General features: G+C 37.8%; 1 protein-coding gene across 2 annotated transcripts in view; it reads right to left on the bottom strand.

The window, feature by feature from the left end:
• Positions 1 to 2,845: 2,845 nt before the first annotated feature.
• Positions 2,846 to 18,929, bottom strand: part of JAG2 (jagged canonical Notch ligand 2) — a 69,771-nt gene continuing 53,687 nt past the window's right edge. For both annotated transcript variants that reach the window (XM_071557372.1, XM_071557373.1), the window contains 12 exons: positions 18,640 to 18,753; positions 17,500 to 17,613; positions 17,075 to 17,188; positions 16,032 to 16,148; positions 15,337 to 15,364; positions 14,261 to 14,346; positions 11,911 to 12,024; positions 11,617 to 11,732; positions 9,706 to 9,951; positions 9,164 to 9,295; positions 8,012 to 8,168; positions 2,846 to 5,123 (listed from right to left, as the gene is read on the bottom strand). In XM_071557372.1, the coding sequence (XP_071413473.1) occupies positions 4,651 to 5,123; positions 8,012 to 8,168; positions 9,164 to 9,295; positions 9,706 to 9,951; positions 11,617 to 11,732; positions 11,911 to 12,024; positions 14,261 to 14,346; positions 15,337 to 15,364; positions 16,032 to 16,148; positions 17,075 to 17,188; positions 17,500 to 17,613; positions 18,640 to 18,753 (1,811 nt within the window). In that variant the 3' untranslated portion in view covers positions 2,846 to 4,650. The remainder of the gene's footprint in view (positions 5,124 to 8,011; positions 8,169 to 9,163; positions 9,296 to 9,705; positions 9,952 to 11,616; positions 11,733 to 11,910; positions 12,025 to 14,260; positions 14,347 to 15,336; positions 15,365 to 16,031; positions 16,149 to 17,074; positions 17,189 to 17,499; positions 17,614 to 18,639; positions 18,754 to 18,929) is intronic.

Raw genomic sequence — 18,929 nt, 5'->3', positions numbered from 1 at the left:
GATGGGATTGTGAGCAACCTGGTATAGTGGAAGGTATCCCTGCTCATGGTAGCGTATTGGAACTAGGATCACCTTTAAGGTCCTTTCCAGCCCAAACCATTCCCTGATTCTATGAAATCATGTTGAGTGTCTGCAAAAGGCCTGGATTGTTAACTTTGGAGCAGGAGAGGTGGGTCTCTGTTCAGCTCATTTGCAATGCACACTGCCCAGTACATTGTTTCTTCTTGCTGTAGAATTAATACACACAATGTAAAAGGGAGATTCTTATAAACCATCCAGATATTCTGGATGGATGTAATCTAGCTTTTGGAAGGGAAAAGGTGACACAAAGAACCAAGAAACAATGATTCTTGTAGAAAAAAACCCCACAAATACTTCCTCCTTAGAAATATTACCTATGACATTCATTTATCAACATTTGATTGTGAGCACACGTTTACAATCAAGTGGTTGAAGATATTTTTGCACTTAGTCTAAGGCCCTATCACACTGAAAAAAATATACAGAGCATAATGTATACAAAGCATAACAAGAAGTTCCACATATTCATACAGAAACATTAGGCACAGGAATGAGTGCTGTAATAGGGATAAACTTGGGAAGGATTTGATCATCTTCCATTCCCAAGGGGACTTTTTGTTTCTTTTCTGTTTTATGTGCCCATTCTTTATTCCACCACCTGTGATAATGACACAAGCCTAGTTAGGGACTGCTTTGCAGCACTGTCAGCAAGTCTGAGCATCATATAATTTTTCCAAAGCATGAGCAAGATTCCAACTTTAAGTGACTCAAACATTCACTTTACTATTGAGAAAGGAGAAAGACCAAAGCCAATGTCTAACTTGCTCACTCACAGTAACACCCCCCCAAAGGTCACAGCTAGACTGCCTGACAGAAGAGATGCCAACTCCCCAGGACAGCTCACAAGCTATTTGAATTCTTGTCGGAGCTTATTCTTTCTCTGGTGCATCCAAAGGACTAAGATAGCCCCCCAGCACTAAAGAACAATGAGGGAGTTCAATTCAGTCACATATATCATATTTCTAACACAAATTCCTCTGCAAGTTGATTCCATGCCACCCCAATCCCTATTGTCTAAGGTACCCTGAAACTAGCTTTACAACTAGCATCCTCTGCAGCTTTCAAGGCAGGGATTAAATGCCTCTCAACCCTTACGTTGTTCTTGAAAAGGTATGGACAAGAGCAAGTCATTTTGATGTATGAACTTTCTATCCAACCATAGTCTGATCTCAGGAATAATTACATGGCCTGCTAGAGAATAAATCAGACAACAGCAAATGGCCAGAAGAGAATCAAGCTCACCAGGTATTTCAGGTTAACATCAGATCATGAAAAGAGCATCAAAAAAGAAAAAATAACCCAAAACTACTCATTGTGTAGAAAAATCTCAAGAGTCCATTTATTAGTTTTCCTTATTATATAGCTCTTGTCAACGATAGATTCTGGCAGTACCATATTGCTAAGCACATGTGCATCAGCAAGAAGTTGAGATGTCAGAGTTCAAATTTCTGGGAAAAATATATCAAAAGGAAAAAAACATACTGAAAAAGGTGATTTCAGGTATGTGAATTCATACAAGTAATTTAAGAGCAGTATAGAAATAAAACCTGCAGGTTAATTTGTGCCTGTTAAAAAGCTCTGTTCAACCTCCTACTTTATTCATGCTATTTCACATATCTCAGTGTACAGAACCTGCCCATCACATGAAGTAGGAATAAAATAATTCACTTTAGTAGGCAAAGGACAGCACAAAGTTAAGCCCTCATCAGTGGTGGTTTAGTGATTCCACAGTCCTCAACATGGTATTAAATTCTTTGTTTAGAATAGCAGGTGATGAGCACTCTTTTGCTCCCATTACTTTATATGCTATTTCAGTACTGTGAAGCAGCAGAATTAGCACCTTTTGGAGCAGTGGCCAGCTCACAGCTGCATGACAGAACAGCAAGAGTCATTCTATATGTATGTAAATCTATTATTTCTCCTTTTGAGAAACATAACAGAAATTGATTTTGAGAACTGACTTAAAAACCAGCTCTCACTTATCAAGATAAAGACAAGCAAGTACTTCAGGGAAAACAATAACAAAGTAGCTGGAAGATGACAGGAGTAGGATCTGCTAGATCTATAATTCTTCTTTGGAGGTTGAGAGCTACTAGGAAAAATCCAACTTACATTCCATAATATCTTACATAAAAGTTTATCTTTTACCTCAAAAAATATTCCATACTCACTGTATAAAAGGCACAAACCTACTGAACTGAAATTGCAGCATGACATGAGTGGCTGCAGAACAGAGGAGAAAGGTATTACTTTAAATCCAGCTCAGTTTGGCAAGGATACCACCTCAGGCCCCTGCATGCTCTTCTCACCCGAGGAACCAAACGCTGCTGCTCAGACAAGCCTTCACTAGGCAGCCAGGAGAACCATTGCAAAAAACTAGCACATTGTATACACAACCACAGAATATCCCAAGCTGAATGGGACCCACAAGGATCTCCAAGTCTAACTCCTAGCAGCTAAACACAGCCCTTGTGCTCTGCAGAGGCAGTGCAGGGAGAGCCCCAGTTTAGGAATTGGAGGAGTCTGTGTCTCTGAAGCACACACATGGGACACCACCTCCCTCCTCTGCAGGCTGTCAGCAGCGTGGGCAGCGGACAAGGCTGCCAAGCTGGGTCAGGAAGTGGCGGCGCTTGGTGCAGGCTGCACGCTCAGGTTACGGGAAGTATGGGGAATTAAATCAGGACTTTCACTCCTCCTCTCTTTAGTCTTGTCACATCCGAACTCCAAGCACTTAGAAAGCAAACACAACCTGAAGTATCTTACACACAATGAGGGAATCATTTTATTAGATTATGGAAGACAGCAGCATTACAGTACAAAAAGTTACAAGAGTAGCAGAAAAAAAGTGTTTTTGGTTTAAATACTCAGGATTATACTGGGGAACATGAGAAGGATAGTACCCTTTTCTAAACTAACTCCTAACCAGGTTATCAAAATAAGTTTTGAATATTTAGCACAAGTAAAAAAGTTACAACAAACATCATTATAAAATGCTTTAATAAATAGTTTCTTTTCTGAAAGATTTTTTTTTTAAGAACGTGTCAAAAAAATGTACTAAAACAGATGATCCTGCAAAGCAAATCCTGCATTCCTGTATAAAGTAACTGTTTTCAAAACATTCATGTTTACATTGTTCATGGGCCAGAGTTTACACACTCAGACATCCGTTCCTCTCAGTGGTAGGGTAACTAGGTGTATGTAGTGTTATGCTTCTTCAGTAATTAAAATAAACTTATAGTTTGCCCAGTTAACAGCAATAATAAAAAAGCCTTAAAAAAAAAAAGCATAAGCCTTCCATAACATATAACCATTTCTAATGAGGTACTCCCATCCTCTGAGCTTTCCAGCCTTTTTCCTTTAGAGCGAAAGATGAATAAAGCACAACAGAAACAAGATTGAGGAAAGTATTGTTCCCTTCATTAGGCCTGTATTTAAACGCAAAAAAGGTAATACCACATGTAATTAACATATTCACAAAAGAAAAAACAATGCCTCGCTATGTTGGTACTGTACAGTAGATGCACCCGTTAGTGTTCTTGAGATGGGCTGAACATGGGGATAAACAAACATTTCTGGATCTATTTACACGTAAGTGGTTATGTTCCTATGTAAATACAAATGACCAACAGATTGCTAACATTGATTGTATTAACATCATTTTCTAATCTGGACATTATACCAAAAAAAGTCTTATAAACTGCCATAGAACCTCTTGAAACATAAATTAAAAGGAATGACATGTAAAAAAAAAGACCAAAATATTTAACTTATTAAATCAAATATACAGAGTGATTCATTTAATATGTACATATTTACAAAAAAGCACTTTCACTATTAGAAAATAAACTGTGTCAGTTGGGGAACCTAGAGTTCTCACAATTTTACTATATTGATATGGCAGTCTTTGACAGTTGCTATAGAAAAAGTTTAATCTCAAGGCACTTGTCACATGCTTCAATACTGCAATTCTAAAGTAATTGAACAGAAATAAAAAGGCCACTTTTAAACCACAGTTGAAAGATCTCTATAATTATTTTTTTGTTCCTATTACAAAGAGTGTAAGGCAAATTTGGAAAAAATCTTACAGAAGCTACTAACGTAACAAGTGCAGTGAGCTGCCATTAATAGAGATTCAAAGTCAAGAAAGCAGTTTAAAGTTCACACAATTTCCTCAACCAGGAGGTTTTAAAGCCACCATTAAATTAGAGCAAGTAATAAAAGAAATACATTCTGTAAACAGTGTACAGTCTTTTGTAATAAACTTTACACATATTGAAAATACAACCTCTCCTCTGCCACACAGCGAGTGTATTATAAGTAAACTTTACAAAAATAGCAACTATCAAAGATTACTCATTTTTTTCATCTGACAGTCATTGAATAATTTATACAAGGCTAAAGAAACAAAATAAATTTTATTTATTATTTTTATTTATTTTTTTTACGCAAAATAAAGAAACTATGAACATTTGACTCCAGATATTTTTAGTCCTTGATGCAAAGTGGAGATGTCTATTTTTTCCCTCCCCAGTAAGCACAGGCACAATCTGCCTACATCCCAAATACAGGTTAGTCTCTACTGCCTTCAAAGTTTGATGCATTCACATTTTTTACAGATCTGTTGTCCATTTTGCCTATTTGATGGGATTTCTTTACTGGACTGCTCTCTGATGTGTCAGATACCTTTGTCGGCAAAGGCTTTGCAAGTTTGTGAGAGAGGAATTTGTCCATTTCCTCATCTCTTTCCTCCTCTTCGTCCTCCTCTTCCTCATACTCTATGTACTCCTCTACTGCATCACAAGTTCTTTTTTGAGGAGATATGAAGTTTTTGCATTCATAACGAATGTCTTTGTTACTATAAGATCTGTCTATAGGATTTCTTATGGGATTTAAAGGCGCCCACTGGTTATTGGCACCCTCTTCTCTGGGAGGACGGCTTCTCTCTCTGTCTTTTCTCCTCTTCCGAGTCCACCACACGCAGATGATTATACAGGTCAGCCACACAATGCTAAATACCACACAAAGGATTGGAACCAAATAGTCTAGAGGACAAACAAAAAGAAATAAAGTCTTGAGTTAACAGAACAAGATATATAGCACTGTACATCTGCAAAAGAGGCATCCATACTTAACTACAGATTATTCCTTAAAAGACTCTCTGAGAGAAAGGAAGTAAGATGTCCTTACAAGCACAATGGTAACTGCCTGAATGCACCAGTCCATCTGGAAGTGCTCTTTACTAGTTTAGTTTCTTGTGATTAATGATGAGTGAGGAATGCTCCATTTAAGATGTTTTTTCCCCTCCAAAAGACAAACTGATTATGGAAGTAGCATCTTTCTCAAGCATCTGTATGGAAGTTGGCCCAGAAAACCTCAGTAACAATTCCTAAGAGCCTATTCTAGTAGGAGGCAGGCTATAGAGTACTGTGGCTCCAAGTTGCTCTAGAAGTACTGACACTTACATCACAAACATGCCCTGTGTTTACTATCAATCTTTTAACATCAAGTCTACAGACATTTATGTATCAATAATCTCCAAAAACATTCAGGTTAGAGCTACATAACCAAATCGATCACGCACTCCCCTAGGATGGTGCAGTTTTCCTTCAGAATGAAACCACAGAATAGTCACTAGAGATAAGTCTTTACTGCACAGTGAACTAACAAAAGGAATTGAGGCAATTGCTTTTCTCCACATTCCCAATCCAAACCTCACTATAGTGTTTCCCAGCCACACATACCTAGATTATTTCTCTAGGAAAACTTCACTGAAAATTTATGCATGTTTGGACTTTCCCTGCCCCTCACCCCTTCCTCAAGAGCTAGGATAGAATAACAACTTTATCTATTTTTGTCAATAAGCAAAAATCCACATGTGGTAAGAGGAAACAAGACATGAGGTGCTTCTTTTTGGGAGAGAGCATGGGATTGTTCAACACCTCTGCAGACAAATGCTGTCAACCCATCACACTAAAGTCTGATCCAAACAAATTCCCTCAGCAGTTTTAAGACATCTGCTTACCGAATAACCTTCAAATGACTGTACAAAGCCAACTGATGTTTCAACACCACAGCCGTTCAATCTAACGTTCAAGTGTCTTTTGAGTACATTCTTATGTGGAATATGACACATTCTCAAATATTTCCTTTTGGTAAATGGGAGTGAGTAAACTGCCAACATGGTTGGCCTCAAGGTATCTAAAAATTACATTTTAACCATTTGGGGAAGGATTGTACTTATAGGAGTAACTGCTGTTTTATCATTTTTCATAAGTAATTTAACACTAAGCCATCAATGGGGGACATACTTCAATGAAAAAGGAGCTCTATGTAACAGCTTCTCTAAGATTAGAATACAAAGCTTGCATTCCCTCACTTCTATCACATCTGTTATTTTGTCAAATTATCACAGATCCAAGTTTACTTAATAACAGGTTCTTATAAAGAATTGCCTGCACATAGATTCCAACTCAGACTACTTTTTCTTTAAGATGGATGAAATCAATGAAGTGTCAAAATTATCATCTCTGCCAAGACACTTGAGCATCCCACAGAAATAAGATTCTGAACACACACATGAGGCTTTACACCACATTTTGTGATAGGTTTCCACCTACCTTACCGAACTATGAGGTAACAATAAAAAAAAACAAATCAAACACCCTGAGTGTCCAGATTACAGTTTACTTCAGAACAACTCCACTTAAAGAACTAGGGACCAGTGCTCAATACTGAGCAGTCATATCAAAATGAGGAGTCTGGAAATCATTCTGCAAGAGAGATAGTCCACAAATCTAAGAGAATCTTTAGATCTTATTGAGGTAGGAGGCAAAGTAATCCACATCCCTTTTTTTTTCCTAGCATTTAACATGCAATCAGAAAAACAGAGGCTGAAGTACATCAGAATCTCAGCTCAATTCTTTATCATCTACACAACTGCTGTTCAAGACAAGAACAAAGTAGGTATACTCCTTCAGGAGAGCTGAGGAAATAGTACATTAGCCAAGACTTTAACAGATGAAAGGCATTTCCTAGAAGGGAAATGCAAAGAAAGTGGAACCAGTCCAATTGTTTGGACTATGGGTGGAAGATCTTTCAGATGATTATGTTGGGGAGGTCTAGGAAAAAGTTGGGAGAGTCTCCTACCATTGTAAGATTTTCACCCTAGGGTTTAGTTGAACTTGAGCCTACCAATGGTCTTTCATGAGACCACTTCCTGCCTCCCCCAGGCAGGAACACAAGCATGCAAAATCTTCAACCACTTATTTTGGCACAGCTCTTGGAGAGCAAGTATTCAGAGATAAAGGCCTCCAATCACACTATACCCTCTTTAAGAGAAATGAACATTACATTTTAAGCCAGCAGTGCACCAGTGAAAAACACATGTTGAAAAGGAGAGCAAAGTTTTACATTATCATGGCCAAGTATTGTGAGAAATCAGACATTTTTAACTTTTGTTAAAGCAAATATAATCATATTTACTACTACATAAGCACTTTAGAAGAGGTTGGTACCACACTACATCTTCACCCTCCCTGTATTTTTGATTCCTCAAAGCCTCAGTGCAGCAGCATCTGGGGCAGAGGCTGGCTTAAGTTTAAGGCAGGAGAATTGGAAAGGATTGAAACCACACACAGGAACAACTCCTGATCTTGTGAAAGGTATGCTTAGACTGGAGAAATGGGATGGAAGTCAGAGCCAAAACCATGGCAAGAGTATCTGGGGAGATACCACATTAGGTATGAGGTTAAGTTTCAACTAGCACATAAGCACAAAAATCTTGATTTTAAAGCCACTTTCTCTTCAGTCAGTAATAGCAATTAAAGACATAACCTGGTCTGTCATTTGTATAGAAAGACAAGAGAAGACTGACAGTGGGGGAACAGAAAATGCTTACACACACACAGGAGGCATGCACTGGGAGACTTACCTGATGACGAATTCCCAACAACGATGGTCTCTACTTTGACTTCAGTTACTGCCAACATAACAGTGCTGTTCTGTCGCTTAGTGATCGCATTTACTATTGTATTAGCAGCATTCTGTATGAGGCTATTATCTTGTTCATCTCGATGTGGGACAAAAGACTGAAGGGAGTGAAGGGGAAAAACAGTTATTGCAATCATCTAACCGTGGAAACATACTACAACTAGATCTTGATTCAGTGCACCAGGTTCATTTGCCTGACAGTATTGCAGAAGTTTACCATAGCTATAAGCATGGCTAGCTCTGCCCAAACTGCAGATGCAGTGTCAGACTTGGTGGACAACACACCTACTTATTAATCTAGCATATCTCAAAGGAAAGGCAGTGACTTCCATGTTATTTAAATTGATGAGCTAAACTTAGTCATAGTTTGGAGCAGTTCGAGACACGTGGATTATCTAGATAGAAGCTTGAACTAATAACAGTCTGCTCTATTTATACCATACACTTTGCTCTCTGCACCATGGCTCAGCATGTTCTTTACAGTACTAGTAGAGACAAACAGTCCAGTTTCTGCCTGGATAAACATTTACTATGAAAATTAAGCCTTTCTTGAAATCTAAGCTACACACAAGCATCAAGTGATTGAGCAGTAAATGCCTCTAAAGCAAGTCTCTAAGCTCATTAGGGGCAGCAGTCGCTTTTATCTACCCATCTTGCACTTTCTTCCACTTCTTAGAACCTCATATTTAATGAGCATCCCTCAAGCAGCCATATTCTAAAAGCACAGCAGAAACCTCTTCAGAAGACCCAATCCAGGCACCTGCAACCATACCTCCTTACTGAGAAGGTCAATAGCCCAACATTTCTGACAGAATAAGCTGGCAACTGTTTGCTAGCTAATTTGGGCTGAATTATTCTAAAAGCCAAATTTATCAGGAGGTTGTGGTAGCCTTCTGTCACCAATGAAACCTGCATTTTCAGCTATCTGGCAGTACAGAAAATTGTGAGATCATAAAATTGCTTTGCAGTAAAGACTAGCCCACAGATTGTACTACCTGCATTCAAGCAAAACAAGCTTAAATGACCCTTCCCCAGCAAAATCTAATAAGAAAACACATTCTTGTATATGTATTAATACAAGACTCATACTTACAATGGCAACTTCCACTGCATTCTCTGTGGAGTAAGACAGATCACATAATATTATCAGAGTCCTGTCCCTAGAAACAGTCCTAGTAGCTGGTAAATACCGGATTTCAGAACAGATACTTTCTGTTGTAGTGCCCTGTTAGAAACAAGGAAATTACATTGGTTTAGGTCTAGTAAAAAACAGTATGTAAAAACAAACACCTTCAGAGTTCTTGCAGACAATGAAGACACAATGAAGGCAGCAAAGAGGGCAGGAAAGTGAAGAACATGGTTTTGGAATGAAGGGTGAAAAACTGAGCTTGCATGACTATCCTAGTACAGTCTGAGCCCATCTTGAAATGTAAATAGTTCTTCAAGACTTAAAGAAAACAAAATATCCAGTACAAAGCCTGATTTTGCCTCACCCTTTAGACAAAGCACAACTCATACCAACACAGAAGTCTAATAATAGATTTTACAAATTTATAATAGCAAGGACTCTTCCATGCTGTGACATAATAGATTCCTACATATATTGTCATACTTCATTATGAATTCTCTTCTCACCTGGGGGACTTTGTCTCCATTAAAAATTAAAGTAATTCTAGCACAGTCATTGTCCAAGTACCCAGAATTAGGCAGACACTTGATATTGACAGGCAGAGGTTCAGAGGTGCTGCATTCTCCCCAGTCTGTGCATGGTGGCTGAAAGCATTTCATATACTTCTCCTGGCATTCTTGACCCATAGGACACTGGTTACTTGAACTATCCCAGTATTTGTGTAACAGACAAGGTTTTTTTCCACACCACACCTAGAAATTGAAAAGAACAAAGTACTGTTACAGGTAATTCTCTTATAGACCAAATCAAAGTAAGCAATTCACATGAGATGGTCATGGTCTACTGCTGACTATGAAATATCCACATTTTGATACTCCTGCAGTCATAGTAGCAGATGGAGCTGCTCTTCCACAAAACAAGGACATTTTATATGGACAGAAGAGTAAAAAACTCCAAAAATAACCTGAGAAACCACTGACTGGGCATATCTCCTTAGAAGTTTACAGATTTGTCCCACATGACTGAGTTATACAGAAGTTTAAGCATTGATGTTGATCTAATCATCTAGGTTTCTATAGTCTAGAAATACCTCCACAAAGATTAATTTCTTCAATGTTTATACTGAGATCCCTGCCAGAGAATGCTGAATATGCTAAGATCTGATGTACACTGGTGATAAGCACTGCTACTTCAGTCATGCTCCCAAAGGAAAACAGTATGATGATACCCACAAATTACTGAGGTGCAGCAAGTCTCCAAACACAGCTCCATTCCAGGAGCTAGACTTCAATGATCCTTGTGGGTCCCTTCCAACTAAGGATATTCTATGATTCCATATAACCTTTAAGATTGTACATAATACTATAGAGCTATTAGTTTAGAAACTTACGGATTTCTTAAAGCACAATTGTCAGCAAGAAACTGAATTTGTTCCATTGTGCAGGAAAGAACAAAGTCACACATATAAGTTGCATTTTACAGCACCCACCATTTGAGATTTTAGTTACCTTCATGTACTGTTATCTTCTGAAGTCCTCTCAAACTAGAAATCACAGCACTGTTAAGTGTTTAAAATAGCATTCCCAAATTACTAAGTGCAATATTTAGCTATTTCTTTGCCTACAATGTGCACTTAACTAAAAAAACAAACAAACAAAAAAACCCAAACAAAAAGTAAGACTAAAGCTGGATAGCTAAGACCAGGCTGGAGGTACTTTAACTGGTCCTTCCAGTGAAAGATGGGAGACTGCCATGTGAGGAAATGTTCTACATGCTATTAGTGCTCATTCAGAGCTACCCACATAGCCCTACAACTTGTCAGCAGCACCGCCTTTTCTCTCTCTCTCTCTCTCCAGCTGTGATGTAAAGTGGCACAGGTAACACAAATCCACTGAGAATTGCTATTTCAGAAGGGCTGAAAGGTTTGAGGCACATACACTGATGTGTTCAATCTACATTTAGCTTAGTTTTACCTTTTCCAAGTCACAACCACTGGGCTATAGTCTATAATAAATATAAAAAGGTTGAAGTTTTGACTATTCATAAATCCACTGAAGGACAATATATAAAGGCAATTAGTACCCACTGAAGAAACTTCTTCCAACATGTTCTTCACCTTGGAACTAATGTTTCACAAAATTAGGACCTCTAAAATTATGTTTGCAAAGTCTTAGAGTAATTTATTAATACTTACAAGGATCATTTAATTCTATTTTTTTATTATTATTTAATTTTCTGCAACAAGAGCTCTAGAGCACCTGTTCTAGCACGTGAAATAACTCATGATTATAAAAACAACCTATAAGGACTTTTTCATGCACCAGTTGGTCTTTCTCTTCTAAATTGCCTCTGTTTAAAAGAGAACAATAGGTTTGTTTCAATCAGAAGAATTTAAGAAAACAGGTCAAAATACCTACCTTGGTGCAGTCAATACGGCCATCCAAGCAGTGGCAGCTGTTGCACTCTTGTTCCCACCTGCTCCCATGGGGAAAAGTCATTCCTTTGAGCCAGCAAGGCTTTCCAAGTCCAATCACTAACAGAAAAAAAAACCAACCAGACACTTGACCTCTTCAAGTTAAAACAATACAAACCTAAATTTAAAATACTAGCTACCAATTCTTACACATCAAGCTACTGTATACAAACTCTATACTGGCTACATTGTACCCCACTGTTTTTTGTGTAAAGGTTGATAGCAGATATAGGAATACCTTCTTGGCACCGTGGCCCAATTCTTCCAGGGGGACAAGTGCATCGGTATCCATTTATTTCATCTATACAGGTGGCACCATATCCACAAGGGGAAGACTGGCATTCATCAATATCTAGATAGAAAATAGGTAAAACTCAATGACAAGGACACAGAACATTCTAATTAATAAATTACTGAGAAGTAATTTGACAATACCTCCCTTTCTTAAAAGGAAAGGACAGTTTGTCTTCAGAACTAATCTCCTAATTAAACAGTTCTACCGCTTCAGCAGTAACCTGTAACAGATTTCTCATAATTGCACCCTAATTGAAGTTCTGGTAATCAAAACAGCAGTCATATGCTGACTCATCTCACAGAACAGAGGTGTCGGATTGATGAAGGTGCTAACACCTTCTCCACATTCAGCTATAGAACAAGTCCCACATCCTGTTCTGGCACTAATCTCAGACCTCTAGGCTTGCTAAAAAAGCACATACTTTCGTGAAGTTATCACAGTACAAGAGCTGAACAATGAATTGGCTCAACAATGCTCAAAAAAGTGACTTACAGCAATATAAGTCACCATAAGGCAGGAGAATAACAGTTTAGTTTGTAATACACATTTGATGAACGTTAATAACCTTGCAATAAGCAAGTAGATCAATTTAGGGTATATATAACACAAAAGCCTCTTAAAAAAACCTCAAAGATTCAGAGGCTTAGCCATAGAAATCTATGGAAAAAGGCAGGAAGCATAGTGCATTCAGATGCATAGCAAGGTGTCATTTTTTACCCTGGGGAAGTGACCAATACTAATTTAGGTAATAGTCTAGGAAAGGCAACAAAAACCAACTTCTGATATCACAGGCACCAAAAGCTTAATTTTCAACCTTAACCTTTCTCTTCCAAAGCATCTTTTGAAAGGTATCCATCCACTGAATATGAATCCCATTTCCACTCATCAGAAAGACTGTTTAAACACTGGTTCTTGTTCAATACACAGTATCAGCTCATTTTCTCTCTTTAAATGACTCGACTTTGAAAGTAAACATGATAAATGGCAGTAATGACACTGCTACACATGTAGGCAATGGAAAATAATCAAATGGATATGAAAGGGCTTTTGGTTCTATTGGAGCTTCCTTCAAAAGTGTACTAAGATGAAGTTTTATCTAAATACACAAATATCTAAGCTTTAGTAGGGTTTAACTACTCTTTCCTCCTCTCCTGAAGATGTGTATGTTTAAGATACTCCAGCCCCTGTATGCTGAAAAAAGTGACTGTTAACTATGTTTCTGTATCAGCCATAAAAGACATTTTTGTCAGAGCTACTCCATCAGTCTATACCAGTCCAAACAAGTAAAAAATGTCTGCAGTTCTGTTACAAAAGCACAATATTTGTATGTATGACATCCTACCCTTAAGGGGAAGGGAGCACCCAAGGAGAATTCAAAATCCCTTTCTGGGTGTCTAGATCTAGATACAGGATAATCTGCCATCCCTGGTTCTGTATCCAGAGATCACTAAGCTGGTGCTTCTACAAGTGCTACAGCTGCCCTCCAACTAGAAGTGCTGGTTTATTTTCTAGATGCCAGAATGAGGATGAAGTCTCAACTTGAAAGCACATCACCACACTGATGGAGTGGAAGGACCAAGCCCAAAAGCCTCAAGGCTACAGAAGACTTAAAGGCTGATCTTCCAAAGCAGAAATAAAGTAAAAATATGGTACCTAACCATGCAAGTCAAAATGGTAAAATTCCATTAAAAAACAGCCAGAATGACCCCCAGACACAAGCAAATTATAACCCACTCCCATCAGATTCTTCCACAACACTTGAACAGTTTGGGGGGTCTGTTGGTCTCCCTTATTTTCAGCCTCAGAGTAATTGCAGTGTAACAGGTTTGTTTTCTAGCTTTGAAAGACCTTTATAATACTTCTGTTACTCACATGCCAGCACTGTACTCCTGGTGTTTTTGTTTTCATCTGCAAACTCTCAGTGGATTTTGGTTTCTAATGTTAAGTGGAACACCTGCCGATATACATCATCCTTACCAACAAGTTGTTTATCAAGAGAAATATTTAAAACTTAAGCTTCTATGAAGCTAGCACCCCAGAACCTTCAGAATTGTCCAACAAAACCCAGAAACCAAATCTCTGAGTATAATTTAAGCCAAGCCATTTCAGCTACACTGAATGAAATAAGGCACTTCGCAATATTCACAAGGTGTCAGTACCAAGCTAACAGATGGCTCCTACTTCGTTATTTGGAATTCAACTAACCTAACAAAAACAGGCACCAGGTGTTCTTTCCCAAATTGTGCATCAGAACAGTACAACCATCCAGGCCTTTACACACACAGGTACTTACTAATTCTGCAGTCAGGACCAGCAAACCCAGGTGCACATTCACATCGAAACCAATTCACCCCATCAACACAGATGCCTCCATTGTAACTGTAAAATTAATAAACTTGTCATTACACTAAGCATTCTCAGGGTAGACTCATTAGACTAAAGATGAGCAAAACCCATAGATCTCAGGCAGCGTGTTCAAATGCAAATTTCCATTGTCTCTATTCACAGTACTTTCTTCCTATTCAACAATGCAGAATTAAAAAGTCACTGTTAATACATAATACAAGTTTACTTAAAAAAGCCATATCCATTATTTCATTGGTTTCCAGTTCAAACTTTGTTGATAGCAATAAATCATCCCCTTGAACAGCAGCAGAAGCTTTAAATGAGAAAGTATAATGCTAGATGAACAATATTGCTTAGTAAGCTGCCTGCTGTAACAGCAACATCCTACAACTGCATGAGGAAGTACATCCACAGAACTCAAGGAAATGAACAGCAATTTCAAGTGAACACAAAGAAGGCTCAAGCTTTTTCAAGTCTGATTCTTTTTTTAACATATGAAACATGGATTATGACATCAGAATGGGCAACAGAAAAAGGTTCATCCACACACTGGTCTTTTTCCCCTTTCACTATAAATATCAACCTCTATATTTAAAATATTGCCATTGTATCATCCAGAAATATCACTTTGTTTTTAAAGTATATTTATACATACTAATTGATCTAGCAGGACACTTAAAACTATTTATTGTAAACTAACAGGTTTCAATTTCTCATTTTTTACTCTACTCAATTTCAAATGCTTCAAATGTTATCACTTCTGACTCACTTCATATCACTGTAATTTACTAGTCAGTTCTGGCATGGAGACTACATTAAAATACGTTTTGCTGTTCATACATGAATCAGTTCAGGATTATTCTGTGGTTTTTGTTGCTGTCAAGGAACAGATATGGCACAGCAAAAAATGGTTTTAAGATATTTTAGAGGCTAAATTCTAGTTCTAATCTGGAATGGAAATCCATATTACTGTGCTCACTTTTGTTTTCACAATAGGTACAGACATGGAATTCATATACTTACCATGGATGAGGATTGCAGTCATTGGTGTCTAAAATAAAAAAGAATACAGACCAGTGTAACTAATGGCCCAATTTATTTTCTAATACACAATACTATAGTTTAGAAGACACTTTGATAAGGAAAGCAAAGAAAAAACACTACAGAATTGAATGGTTTTTTCCACACTTGCAAAGAAAGTTCAATTATCATTATCAACAGTAGTCTTAGAGTAAAAACAGAGCTGAAATATAGATTTTTGCCTCGCCCAGTGTTGTGCCTTGGGGGGGATAAAAAATAAAAAAAAAATTGCAGGCTTTATTCCACCTAACCAATTCATTGTATTGCTATGTCAAAGTCGTTAACTGCTATGCTCAGAAAATTACTTATAGGCTACTGCCTGCCCTTCCATATACCTTCCATTATTAAAGTTACTATTTCTGTGAGGATTGGTTTTGCTCTGCACATGTTTCCAAAAATCATATTTTTACAGAAGGCTGAGTGTCTTATTTTGGCAGAGACTAGATACAAAAAAGAAGCATGACAAACTCTTCATTCATTACTCGAGCATCGTCTTCTTTACCTACCTCCCACTCTGAATGACTCAGATATTTTGGCATATGAACCTTATAAACTTGCTTTGTTTCAGTCAACAACTCTCTGCCAGACACTCCCAAAATCCCAGGGGAATGCAGGGGAAGAAAGGAGAAAAGCCTTACTCTGTGTGCATGTACGTCCTTCCCATCCTTCTTTGCAGATGCACGAAAAGGAATCTCCACTGCCAACACATGTTCCACCATTCATGCAAGGGTTTAGAATACAGCTGCTGTTTTTAGCTTTGAAAACAGAAAAGGTCTCTGTTTAGCAGAGCGTCTATCATTTGGATATGCCAATACTGCAAACCTAAACAATATTTAAGTCAACAGTTCAAGACTCACAAGAAGGTCAAAAGACTCCAAAAACAGTCACATTGCACAATAGTCTCTCACCTTCACCATCCTCCCAATTCGATTCTTTAATTGAACCATGAAATTTTATTAAAGACGAATTACCTATTTTTTCGCCCTATCTGTGTAAGCATCCTTCAAATACTGTTCAATCATTGGTTTGGCAGTGAGTTACCAAGATCAGGAGGTGCTCTTTATAATAAAATAGTAGTATTTAAATTTTAAGTTTTGATTAAAAGCCAGAATTGTATCTAAAAAGTAGAAAACCTGTACTAAATTACCTTCATCCAACTTCTTGATCCTAATGGAAGTTTCATTTTCAGAAAAATGTATGATATACTACATTCAATCTCCAAAAAAACCAAAAGTAGTTCCCTACAGCAGGCAGTAACCCTGAAAATCCCCCAGGAAGAAGCACTTCATTTCAGTTTTCCTGAGTATGCCTGCTCATACACTTCTCGATTACAAACTCATTCACATTATAAAATTCTGTAAGCCAAGTGGGGGACAAAGTTCCCAGGAAAACCCTTACACAGGGCCTCCAAAGACTAACAGAGAAATCAAGACACAAATCCAAGTGCTCTAAAACTGCTTAGGAGAAGCCATTGAAAATACCATAAATGCAGCCAGAGGAGAACAGCTTCCTAAAAATCAGTATCAGGTCAGGTCAGTAGAAGAAATTAAACTTCAGTTACCACCCAACTGGAACAGCTCTGAACTAGCCAGCTAGAACAGCATGCCTATTTGCTAAACAGTTTATTATTTAAACCCTTTTCAACTTCTGGCTTCAAGTGTAGGTAAGTTAGAAAGCTTACCAGTGTTGCAAGTGCTTCCTATCCATTCTGGAGGACATGAGCAGCGGAATGTATCTCCATCATCATAGCATGTTCCACCATTGCTGCAAGTGTTTGCATCACACTGGTATTCACCTATACATCACATTAAAGCAGCTTTAATTTCCATTTAAATGCACCAGTACCAGAAACTTATAGTTCCACTTACTGTATTAAACAACCCAAAGAATGGAATTTAAGGACATCTCTTACAAAACTGTTTCACTACATGAAGGAATAAGTTTTTAAGTGTTCCGTTTTGTGACTGGGAAACTGGAAGAGGTAATGAGAGTGGGCCTATTTTTTCACTGCAATTGTTTTATTTTAAATTTCAGGAACTCTAGTCCCATGAGAAGCAAGAAAACAAATCTTTGGGTAATCTAAAGATCAAAGCAAAGAACACTTACGTGAATGACAAGTTTTGCCTTTCCAGTCATTCTTACATTCACAATAGAAGTCATTTACCAAATCAATGCATCGGCCACCGTTGTGACATGGGTTAGGAGAACAGTCATTGAAATCTAGAAAAACAGTTATTCAACTTAGATGATCTAGCCCAGCCAAGGCCATGAGAAAATACAAAATACTTCTCTATAAAGAAACATTGTACTATTTAGGAAGACAGCAGTCCTAAATTATTACAAGGTTATCTTTACATAAGCAAGGAAAAAACTGATTTCATACAGAACAATTATGAATTATGAAAGGCTTTCTGACAATTTAGAAGGACCATTCAGTATGGCTTCTAAGTAGGGCACCAAATAATTTTTATGAACAGCTGTATTCTGGACTTCAGAAAAAGCTTTTCAGTAGGGATCATAGTATCCTGAAAAGGAACCCCAACACAGGACATCCACATCAGACAGTTAAGGCTCCCTTCTCCTGATTTATGTTTCAAAACACTGAGTTAAAGCCATTAGGTGGCTTAACCATATAAATACATACATATGTACGTGTATATACACACACACATTAAACATACATATACAAATGTGAATTTTAGATAAAATACTTTTCACTTCAGACAAATGTTTTAATAGGTGAAACGTAATTATTTCAGAACAAACTTCATTTAGACCACACAAAAGGGCTCTTTCGACAGCAATAGCTGCCAAAAGTTTCTCCATCTGTATTTCACATCTTAAGTGATGCATGTCCTATAATAAGTCTCAGAAAGTCTTTGCCATCATGTTACAGAAGGGGCTTCATTCAGAGCAGAAAAAGAAAACAACCAGACTTTCCTCCTCTGATGTGATTTAACCATGAACTGGCCTAGTACACTTCTTGGCCAACACTTTTGCCTATCCCCATGAGAAAAATATCCTCTCCTCCTGAGATAAATCCTGTACTATACCAAAGAATCAGATTCTACTCCTATTAAAGGAACTTAGACTTTTAGAGCAGCTACCCAAATATCTTCCTGAAAATACTTTTGCAAACAAGACTGTAATTATAGAACAGAGAAACTACCCCATTATTAACTACATACCAACCATCTCTGTTACAACAAAGCTGTCATATTTGACATGGCAACACTTAGTACTTACTTGTGTCACACAATTCTCCTTCCCAGCCACTTGAACAGAAACATCTAAATGAATCAACTTCATCAATGCATGTCCCACCATTCTTGCAAGGTTTCCCAAGACAATCATTGATATCTACAACAAAAAGACAACAATCATTGCTCAAGGCTCTTTCCACTTAGAGGAGTGATGTAGACTTGTGTCTCTAGAGGAAGCAGCACCAAGTTATTACTGCATTAGTACCCACACAAAAGAAAGGCTCAAATGTCTGTTCTTAAGCCTGGTATGGTTTCTGGCTGTATTCTCTCTCA

This window comes from Pithys albifrons, chromosome 6 (assembly GCF_047495875.1).
Source record: "Pithys albifrons albifrons isolate INPA30051 chromosome 6, PitAlb_v1, whole genome shotgun sequence".
In the NCBI taxonomy this organism is placed as follows: Eukaryota; Metazoa; Chordata; class Aves; order Passeriformes; family Thamnophilidae; genus Pithys; species Pithys albifrons.
This window is presented reverse-complemented; position numbering and strand designations above follow the sequence as displayed.